This window comes from Notothenia coriiceps, unplaced genomic scaffold (assembly GCF_000735185.1).
Source record: "Notothenia coriiceps isolate Sejong01 unplaced genomic scaffold, NC01 NC01_scaffold00026424, whole genome shotgun sequence".
Taxonomy (NCBI): Eukaryota; Metazoa; Chordata; class Actinopteri; order Perciformes; family Nototheniidae; genus Notothenia; species Notothenia coriiceps.
In genome coordinates this window covers 1,060,238-1,071,978 of record NW_011359125.1, presented here as the reverse complement: position 1 = coordinate 1,071,978, position 11,741 = coordinate 1,060,238, and the positions used below count along the sequence as shown (strand labels likewise).

Here is an 11,741-nt window from a genome sequence, read left to right as displayed (position 1 = left end):
GCGAGACGACAGAGTGGTACTTGTAATCCAGAAATATTCGTTTGGGTTTGTTTAGGTTAGACTCTAGTACTGTCCGAGTAAATTTCTTTCCCATACATCTTGTTCACCTAGAAGAAAATTATAGTGTATAACTAGATAAAAACTCAGTACCCTACATTTCACTTGGAATACCTTTGTGGATATTACTCTAAAACCGACCTAAAAACCGGAAATCCCTTTTTCTATTAATCTCAGTGTTCCTTCCCTGAAGGTCTCCCAGTATGTGAACGGACATATATTACGGGAGCAAAATCTTTCTTACAGCAATAGATTTTTCACCATAAGTTGAGAAACTGAGTGTATTCCGATGGCAGAACAAATAACACAAACATAAGAAGGTCTAAACCGACCGTACCAGTGTCCCGGACCACGGTACAGGAAGTTTTGGAAAGGAAGCGGTTTCTTACTGCTACACATACCCTGTAAATGGGGGATGTGTACAAGAGAGAAGGAGAAGAGAGAGAGAGAGAGAGAGGAGAGAGAGAGAGAGAGAGAGAGAGAGAAGAGAGAGAGAGAGAGAGAGAAAAAAAGGGGAGAGAGAGACAGAGAGAGAGAGACAGAGACACCACACACATGCGAAGACAGAGAGATCGGGTGTATGTACAATATTTTTGTCGGAGTCTCCATTGCAATGTACAGGTTTATGACAGACGAGTGTCTTGTGTGTAATACCGAGATCAGAGACGCACCGTCCGTAATTTCCGTTTGACCGGATAAGTAGACAACAGGCAACCGGTGATTCCAAGTTTGTATTTGGAGAGAGATAGTTCGTCTATACACTTCATGTGATGTTTCACAATTACCTGACACTTGTCTGAGTCGGGTACAGAACTTAACCGACAACTACTGGGCTTTCTCACTATAAAGGTAGACTTTTCTCTGATAATCACAATGAACATAAACAATACCAGTGAAACACGAGGTTGAGTTATAATATTTTGGATTCCTTTTAGAAGGATTTTTGTAAACTTTCTCGAGATTACTCACGGAGTATAACTTTCCCTGAGAGTTTACAGTGGTTTTACTTTATACACAAGAACAACTTTCACTCTGCTTTAATCGTAGATCACATGTTTTCTCTACACTCTGTTGAACTTACTAATTTAGTGAATTTAGAATTATAATACGTACAAACGAGACGTCGGTCGACACTCTTTTACTGAGGTAACTCAGTTTAGATTTCGAACTCAACTTAGTGATTCTAAACTTAACGGGAGTCACCGCAAAAGTTAGAGATGAAGAGTCGATACCAAGAATCGAAGAAGAGAGTCAAATCGACACTTAATTTCCCTTTCGACCATTCGCAAAGCCAGAGACGCGAAGATATATAAATCTGTCTGTAGTGTACTGTTTTCCTTGTAAGTATCGAAGTCGGTGGTTTGAGTGTGTGAGCATTGTGTTTCGTTTATTTTTTGTCCTGACGTACAGATCAACATTTATCGATTCATTTAGTCGTCAATTTACAAAAAGGGCCACAAGTAATACACACATATACTTTACCCCATATACTTTTACTAATGTTGTCCACGTACTAGTGTGTGTGTGTTGTGTGTGATGTGTGTGTGTGTTGTGTGGTGTGTGTGGGTGGGTGGGAGACTGTGTGGTCGGACAAAGGACGCCGAAGACGAAGGACGGAAGACATCTCGTGTATGGTCTGCAGAAGACGGTGACTTTTCTGCTATACTCACCTTAACGTTATTTCAGAGTAAAGTATTGCTAGGTAGACGTGTGAATTGGTGAGACTTGTTCGTCTTGTTCTAATAAATTACTGCGTCACCTCTCCACTCTTCTGCTCGTCGAAACACTCATGTACCACACAACAACGGACGACTCGAAAGACTCGTTTTCGGAGACTCCTCATCATAGTGACAAAACCAGACGCAGTACTAGCTCTCCTGTCTGTGCGGTTCATTGTCCTCGCTCTCGTCCATATGTGATGTTAAATTTTTTTGGAACTGATAGAGACAAGGACAATTTTTACAATAAATCAATTGTTATATGAATTAAAAGATATACTTTCTGTCTTTTACTGTATTACGGAACATCTCTGAAACACTGGGAGTAGTGTGTACTAAATTGTAATAAGAACACTTTGTTTCGAGTGAGTGAGAGGGACTGAGAGGGGTTAGGGTTGTATCTTCTCCGCAATTACATGCGTCGATGAGAAGTTCACGGTTTTTGTGAAAACATTTAACTTTAATTTTACTACAGTAAAGTTGCTTGTTATTTAAACGACACGTGAAGCGTATTTAGTTATCTGTATAAAGGTGAGTGGACGGTTAGTATACGTTAGTGAGTGGTACTACACTATGTAGATCACACTCGTGTGGTACGTAGATATATTGTAGAGTAGCGTTAGTGTGGTGCAGATGTATACAGCACACATATTTACAGAAAGAGGCTCCGCTCACGCCGGTGTAAATTATCAAGCGAGACAACACGGGGAAATGTTGAGATGCGACACGTAGAGGTGTTTACTTAGTAGTTGTCCATGGAGCAGTGTATTTGACACGGCGTTGTGCATCTTTCTTTAGTAAACAACGCTGAGTCATTTGAGAACACGGAGTTGAGTATTTCAGTATATGTCGTTGTTTGAATTAGGAGCGTCTCTGATTGATACTCGGCTCGATTTTTATGCAGCGGCATCGATGTCTATGAGCGCATCGTCTTTAGTTCTATAGCCTAACAGAGCGCGAGCGTTACTACGTTCTTTGTCCTGGTGTTTCGCTGTTACTGCTTCCCCCCTCCGTTTCCGTCGTTAAGCTTGAGCATGTCGTTATTCTTCTTTTTAGCTCACCCAAATACAAACTGTTTCTCGTTTGTACTTTGGTTCTATACTTTTCGAGGTGGTTTAAGTTCCAGTGCTGTGTTACTTGGGAGTATGCTATAACGTCACCTTAGAGCGTGTGTGGTAGGTGGGTGGGTATTAGTATTTACGGTTTTTTGAGCATGAATGCGGTGTGAACCTAATTCTTGAGAAAACCTTTTCATTTACTACGTAAATACTACTTCAACTAGGAAAATGTTAAAGAAAGAGAGTTTTGGATTTATGACTATATATAGTACCCTTCGTTGGTATGTTGAGAGTAAACCTGTTGTGAGAGTTCGTTACTACTCAAATACGCTACGGCGACGGCGAGCGTGTTTGTTGGGGTTGTCTGGTGAAAAATAATGTAAAAGGTTGATGTCTCTATTCAAGGCCAGTACTTGTATGAAAGAGTTGGGGGAAAAAATAGACTTGGGGAGGGTTTATTTAGTTCATAGATGGGGCCTAGGTGTTAGGGTGGAACGGTTGGTTGGTCGACTATACGATTGATCACTGCATTTGTGAGAGCTGACGACTTACCAGTCTCTCTAGCGACGTTCCCGATGTTGATGTTAGTTTCTTGTGACCAAGAGGACGACCTGATAGCAGAGACAGCCACTCTTCTTCTTCTTCTTCTTCTTCTTCTTCTTCTTCTTCTTCTTAAACACTGCTCACTCAGCCGTGGTATTTTTAGATTCTGTCCGCCTCGCTATGTCTCTCAAGTGCTCAGGTTTTCGCCTAAGGCAGCCCTCTTGTCGTAAATAACACACACAATCACTCCTTTCTCTCCGTCCCATCAGAACGACTTCTATATTAATTGACAAAACATGCATGATACAGGAACCAGAAGGGCGGGACTCATTTCCTGTGTGAAACATACTTAAGCGTGCACAGGTGACGAGGGGGAATCATCCAAAAACAGAGGAGTGAGTCCTTGTTGTTGTGAAAGGGTGATGTAACAGTGCATTCTCTAGAAAGTACAGCCATTATCTGTGTGTCTGAGAAAATGATTTGTAATGTATTTTATTTGCTGCACATGGTCTAAAGTAAATGTGCCTTTAGCTACTCCAACATCTACACAGCCTGCTGACTTTATAATGCTTTCAAACTCATCATCAAACTGATCACACACACACACACACACACACACACACACACACACACACACACACACACACACACACACACACACACACACACACACACACACAGACACACACACACAGTACACGTGGATCTTAGAACAGCAAACTCCTTTGAAATGTTTAAAAGCAAATGAAAGACCTATCTTTTTAATATGGCTTTTAATTTGGGTTAAGCTTTTAATTCTCACTAGTATCATTGTCATCATTGGCCATTACCACTGATCATAATTCCATTGTTGAGGTCTACTAGAATAGATTTACATTGTTCAATGTTCCAAGATCACAAATAAGGGCAATGGGACGCTACTCAAGATGGCGCAGACAAATCAACTTCCGGTGATACCGAGGACCGAGGAGTGAGGAGCGAGGAGCGAGGAAATTAAAATAAGAGAAGTGAGAAGCAGCCTGTGTGTGCGTGAGGAGCTCCACGGATTGGTCCATTTGGACCTGGGTATCGTTATGTCACTATACTCAGGAAGAAAAAAATGGAGGAAGATGTTCTGGGGCAGCATAGACACGTCTTTTCTGGGTTAAAGTTTTACTCGCTACAGGGTGTACTTTGAGGGTTTGTGACTTTGCAGGCCGTATACATGCATAAAAAGCTACATAACACACAAGGGGACGGGTAATAACCAGAAAAGCATGACATGGGACCTTTAAAATCTTCTTTTTAAAATTGTTTTATTTTAACCTATTTTAATTTCTTGTCAGCTTTAATTCAAGGGAATTCATTAGGATCACTGTAGATGTTTTATCTTGTTCTGTATTTATTTGAATATTGTTGTTATGTTTTCTGTAAAGCACTTTGGGCTGCTTTGTGCATGAAAGGTCTATACAAACAAAGTGTATTATTATCTCCCCCACCAAACACTGAGCACTTTCTACTGTCCTTGCTTCACGGTTCACTTCTTCCTCCCTGTCGATAATACCTGTGTTGTCGCTCTGTCTGTTGAACAGCGGTGGCAGATCATGGGGTTTCTGTCCAGTCTTTGCTTTAAAACATCAGCTGCTGAGTTCATGGACTCACAGAATCATAGTCACCTGTGAAGCTGGAAGAGTGTGTATCAGAGTGTTTCATACTGTTTATTTTTTTAATAACACAGTGTCATCTGAATGAATATTTATGTCATGTAATATCAAATCCTTAGATTACTGTTTAGGCCTTCTTGTACATCACTAGCACATTTCAAATCTAATTTCCAGCCTCCGAGAGCATTTCAGTGTTTTTGTTATGCGTCATGGTATAAGTTGCTTTTCTTAAAAAACTGTAACCTTGGGGATCCCAGATTGAAATTGCAACTATATTTCTTCCTTTCTGTGTTGAATGCGGTGATATTTTTCTGAGCAAAACCTTTATAGTGGGTTTCTGCCATATTGAAAAGAAATATTCAAAAATATTCCACACAAGCTGCAGGCTTTACTCTCTTATGATTTACATGAAGAAAAAAATGTCAACTTTCTGGTTAAAATTCACTTTCAGACTCAACCATGTGCTAAATCAACCACTTCTGGTTACTGGAGGCGCCTAGAGACCAAGAGAAGATTGAGGAATATAACTGCCATCATGTTATCTCATATGTGGCTGTTGTGACACATCAACATTTATTCTTACTATGTTCACATTGTGGTTGCTATTGAAATGGTTCGTCAGTTGTGTTTCAGACTGTAGCGTTTGTACAACTCAGTGTGGGTGTCAAGCAGAGTTTGCCACAGATTTTGTTTCAGTTCATGTTTTCTTTCACCTAACAACCACATACTGTAGAGCAATTGATTTCCATGTGGTTTGTATTTTATTATTTTCCAAATAACACTAAACATGATTTGGAGGTGTTGTAGGCTAATCCCTGTAATGTATTGCTTCTGCAATTTACAGTCCATCTAGTCAATTTCTCTTTTTACAGACATCTTATTTCCAGCTGCCACCTTCCCCGTACTAAAACATAAGTCTCCAGGGAACACATTTCAAACATTGACAGTGATTTTATGCCCACAAATGTGGCAGTGCAGTGGTGTACCAACACAATTGTTACTGCCAAGCATCCACAGCTGGCAAGCATGCAGAAATAGTTTTTACTGATTTGTAATAAAATAAGTCAACAAAGGGGCCTCAATGGGTGGAAATCTAAATACTCAAACTGGTGCAGTAACATGTATTATTTAAAATAACTGGGACTGCTGCTGATGTATGATATGGATTATAAAATTATATTGAGTCATATATCTGTCTGGAATTGGAGTCATGTTTAAAAGCAGTGTGAGGTGATGTTAGAGTGACACTCTTTTCGCTTTAAGCGCCGTTTTGAAGAAAAAGATGTGGGCCACTGTCATGAGCTTGTTAAGGTTCATATGAGTCATGACCGCATACTTCAAGGCTTATCTCCTCTGTCGGTACCCATCATCTGATTTGAGTGGGAGTGAAAACACACAATAAACAAGTTTTGATAACTACACATGTAACCAGGCAACTGAACACCAACATGTGAGCCAGCGCTCAGTGGGAGGGCTTCTTCCTGCCAAGTCATTCACAGCCTGAACACCACCGCCGGATAGAACATGTTTCACTACAAATCATGACTTTTTATACGTTAAACGACATGCCATACAGCTTCAGAGACACAATGTAATATTCCATTACACGGCCCCCAAATGATGTGATTCATTCCTTTTGACCGACTGCACACATGAGCACTTTTAACTAATGTGCCTAAACAAGAAGCTGCCACTGTCATTTACCTGCTCTGCTGTCCATTAGTCACACAAAAACAATAAAACGATACACTGGCTCCATAAAATGCTCGGACAGACTGACACGCGCACGCACGCACGCACGCACCCACGCACGCACGCACGCACACACACAGAGTGGATGTGTCACGACAAGGCCTAGCAGCAAATCAGAGGTGTCAGCTAGCAGCACAAGCGTCCGCAGTAGAAGGCTGTACGGTCGGATTAGGGATGTACCAATTAGATGTGAGAGGGGTGAAGGAAAAGGTCCTACGGAAATGTCCTTATGCATTATTGTACCAGTTAAAACTTTGTGTGACTCTAAAATGTTGAAACTTGAAATCAGTGTAATTAAGGCTACAAGTGAAACATTCATAATTACACAAAAACGTATATTCTTATACCCACCACCATATGACCTTCATTAATGAGCCCAGTGATAAAACATTTATGGTACCCTGTATTGCTCTGGCCTCTTTTCAGCTCTAAAGTTGCTGATGCTTGAATACCTGGCAATTTTACAGTGAATGCACCGCAGGGGATTTGAATGCAGCCTCAGTCAGTATCATCTGAAGAGCTTAAACGATTTGATAAAACCCAGGCAGCTAACAGAGCATTTCTGCTTCTAAAGTCATCAAAACACCAGCAAAATCAACAGTTTGGGGCTTATTGGGTAGAAAATAGATACAGCTTAGGTGAGGAGAAAAAAATAAAGTCATGACCTGAATCTTAAAATGACCAAAGCAAATGTAGTCAAAGAAATATAATCTGACTGTGACGTAACTAACAGTAGAAAAATAATGTTGTTAAAAACCTAATTCACTGCTTTTAATGTTGCAAAAGCGCTAACAAAACATTCATATTACCTCATAGCCAGACCCTGTTACATGATAAGACACATTTTGATGTCTGTGTCCTGGATTTCAAGCTGCATTTGTTTTATTTTGTCACTTTAATCTGATTTGACACAACAGTGAAGCAAGAGGGGCTGTCTTATGATTTCCAATGAAGCGAGATATGAAATTGCTGCAGAGGCACACAGTGTGCACTCTCTGGGATGTGCGGCCAATCCCTGCCTGCGTATTCTGTTCTGAAGTGAATGAGTTCAAAATCTAAATATTGTGGGAAGAAAGGCCTGAAGCAGCGTCAATGGAGGGAGCACATGTACTCTGTGGAGCCAATGTGAAGATATGCATTTTTAGCTTTTTTTCTTTCCAGTGCCAGCTGACATTTGGCTCAACACATTTCCATAGCTGCAAGGCAGCTGGCCTTTTAAAATGTATATATTTAATAGTACATGTGTTGCATGTAGTCACAACAGACAGGCTTGGCATGTTGGTACCAGCAGAGGCCAGATGGTTAAAAAGGTAAAGAGAAGAAGAGATGGAGGGTATGGGACATATGACAATGCATTCCTGTAGCTGGGTTTAAGAATGTATACACCATGCAGGGAAACGAGGAATACGATATATACGATATACTCTATTATGCTTATCTGCATATATATATATAATCATGTTGCACTGTTGGAGGAGCCTGTGACTTAACTTTTTCATTGCCATATCTACACTGTAGCTAAAGTGCACATGACAATAAAGTCTTGAATTAAATTGAATATTGAATGCTTGACAAAAAGCCACTTTCAATTTATCAGAGTGAATAAATGGAGGCTTTGTAGAACTAAAACAACTTAAAGTAAAATAAAAAAACTCAGTTTAGGAAGTAGCTGTCCTGAACATTTTTAAATGAAATATATATACAGTGGGGGAAAAAAGTATTTAGTCAGCCACCAATTGTGCAAGTTCTCCCACTTAAAAAGATGAGAGAGGCGTGTAATTTTCATCCTAGGTATACCTCAACTATGAGAGACAAAATGAGAAAGAAAGAAAATCCAGAAAATCACATTGTCTGATTTTTAAAGAATTTATTTGCAAATTATGGTGGAAAATAAGTATTTGGTCACCTACAGACAAACAAGATTTCTGGCTCTCACAGACCTGTAACTTCTTCTTTAAGAGCCTCCATAAGCTATTATGTATAGCCTCCAGCTATACATAATAGCTGACGGTAACATAAATAAATGAATATGAATTATTTGCAACATGTTTATAAGATATGAGATGACAGCATGGTCACAATTATGACATTTAAATAAAACACCAACTTACATCTTAAGTCACGTGCAAATGACTCAACATGACGCTCATGTCTATGGTTCTGTGTCCTTGAACCGATTTATCTTGATAACCGGCGGGTTGTTTCATCTGGCAGCTCCTGACAGAACATTGTCAAATAGAGGGTCCATCCATCAAGGAGGACGAGGAGTAAAAAAGGAAAGTCTATCTGTTGTCAGAGGTCTGCCATTTCCTCTCCCACCTGTCAAACTGCCCAGCTCTCACTGTCTGCTCAGAAACGTGTCATGTTTGCCAACAAAATGTCCTCCCTGTGTTCACTGACACCGCTTTAGCTAACTTCTTCTTGCTTCACTTTCTGAGTCCTATAAGGATATTGAAAATACCCCATTTTACAATCCGAGAAGCCACTGCAACTTATGTATGAGGCATGGGTGATAAATGGTGTTACCTAATATGTGGAAATTGAATTCTTGGGCTAATCAAAATGTTGCAGTTCCAGTCCTGCTTCATTTGCCATTCAAATGCTGCTAAACCCGTCCTTTCAAACGGGGATTAAATGTGTCTTAATGAATAATGAAAAAATAAATGTTCCGTATCCATCCCTGCACTCAGAGATAAATATAGGAGGAAAATAATTTGTGAGCTGCCAAATAAATCAGCATTCAGCCAATGGGCTCTAAGCACCTGACAACGAGGAATCGAACTAAAGCGGAGCTGGATGCAATTTATAACTTCACAAAGGCTTTAACAATAGCACGCATGGTACAGATGTGTCATGCTGTATAGCTGGAAACAGATTGCGCTGCTCCCCAAGACAATTCAAAATGCTTACATCATCAAAACCTCTGCGAACTGTTAATAGAGGTTGAGTGAGAGGTGAAAGGAGGAGGAGGGGGAGAACAAGTGAGGAAGAGAGGCAGTTCTAACAGGGTAATTGCTTGCATTGAATGAGCTTTACTCACAGATAACGGTGATGTCGTGTTTAATGATGGGCAACGTAATAATAAATGTGTGCTTGTGAATGATCAAACCTGGCCAATCCGATATGCACGAAAAGGAAGCAGGTAAATATAGGTACACAGGTACAATCTAAGGATCCAGTAGGTGAAAATAACAAATGTCAGAAAAGGAGAAACCATAGTGCACACATGCCTTCGGGTGTTTTGAGCATCTAACCTGAGTTTCAGGGTTATTCTTGCATCACATTTAAAGATTTCTGTTTCTGAAGATTCAAGGCTTTTATTATCATGCGTACATAGCTACAGTGTAGTTATGTCGAGGAAAATTGTAGGTCCCAGGCTCCTCCAACAGTGCAACACAATAACACACACAAAATAGTGCAAGTAAATACAATAACATATAATAGAAGTAGTGCCATAAGAGTCTAAGTGATACATAATGTGTAAGTTGCAAACAGGTGAATGTTATGGATGTTCTTAGTTCAGGTGTTTAACAGTCATATGGTTCAAAGAGTGAAGCCTGATCATCTCTAAGTGAACAAGCTGTTTGCAATTGAGTTTCATGCACATAGATATTCCCATCCAATGTTCACATTTATTTGAGACATGCACCACACTGTTTATCTTTGCCGTTATACAGTAAGTGTGTGAGATTGCTAGAACATTCACACAGGCTTTGATGCATTATGCAGGAATCTCCTCTTTTCTCCTAACCGCGAAAAATACAGCTTTACATCAGCAAAATCCTCAGTGAAGACGCCTCTCAACAACGACCCTTTCACTTTTTCCTATATTTTTTTTATTCTACTAAGCAGTGAAGGAGGAGAGCTGCAGGAGACAGAGACGTGGGCTGATATGCATCTAAAGCTGTGAGACAAAACTTGAACTTCCAGCACAATAAAAACTCAGCTCCCTCACGTCAACACTGTCGAGTAGACCAGGAGGTAACCAGTATATGCTGTAGTGTGCTGTATGGTATAAATAATAACTGAGCCATGCAGAGTTTTCTAGACAACATATTATTGAAGACCAGGATTGGGGGCTTGCCTCGCTCCTCACCTGGTTAGTCTGGCACAGTTAAGACAGCACAAAACAGAGCATGTTCAGTGAAGCGTGTGCACAGTGTGGGATGGCAAAGGCATCCAAATATTGAAATCTCCTTGGGAAGAGCTGTAAGAGTGGAGCCGGTTCACATTTTAGTAACCTTGACAAAGTCAAATGTTTCCCATCTTTAAAACAGATGCCAGCTAGATCAACTTGATAGGAGGTGCTTCATTTAATAATGTGTGGGTCTAACATTTCATCAATGAAAAAAAGACGCTAAGTCTCCTTCTGTACATATATCCATTCATCTTGTTTTTTTTTATGCTGTACATTTACCACACTGTGCATTTGATCAATGTTTCATCAGTACTCATGTTAGAGTGAGAGCCAAAATACACTGAACAAAAATATAAATGCAACACTTTTGTTTTTGCTCCCATTTTTTCGTGAGATGAACTCAAAGATCTAAAACATTTTCTATATCCACAAAATAACCATTTCTCTCAAATATTGTTCACAAATCTGAACAAATCTGTGATAGTGAGCACTTCTCCTTTGCTGAGATAATCCATCCCACCTCACAGGTGTGGCATATCAAGATACTGATTAGACAGCATGATTATTGCACAGGTGTGCCTTAGGCTGGCCACAATAAAAGGCCATTCTGAAACGTGCAGTTTTGCTTTATAGGGGGGGTCTGGGGGGGTCCGAAAACCCTAGGGTTAAACCCTAACATGTCACCCATTGAGCATGTTTGGGATGCTCTGGATCGGCGTATACGACAGCGTGTTCCAGTTCCTGCCAATATCCAGCAACTTCGCACAGCCATTGAAGAGGAGTGGACCAACATTCCACAGGCCACAATCAACAACCTGATCAACTCTCTGAG

The 11,741-nt window shown here is 40.2% G+C and overlaps 1 protein-coding gene across 1 annotated transcript in view; it reads right to left on the bottom strand.

Annotated features, from left to right (window-relative positions):
- LOC104957116 (ryanodine receptor 2-like) overlaps positions 1–11,741 on the bottom strand; it is an 88,987-nt gene that overhangs the window by 1,283 nt on the left and 75,963 nt on the right. The window contains exon 30 of the mRNA XM_010784730.1: positions 395–459. Coding sequence (XP_010783032.1) covers positions 395–459 — 65 coding nt within the window. The remainder of the gene's footprint in view (positions 1–394; positions 460–11,741) is intronic.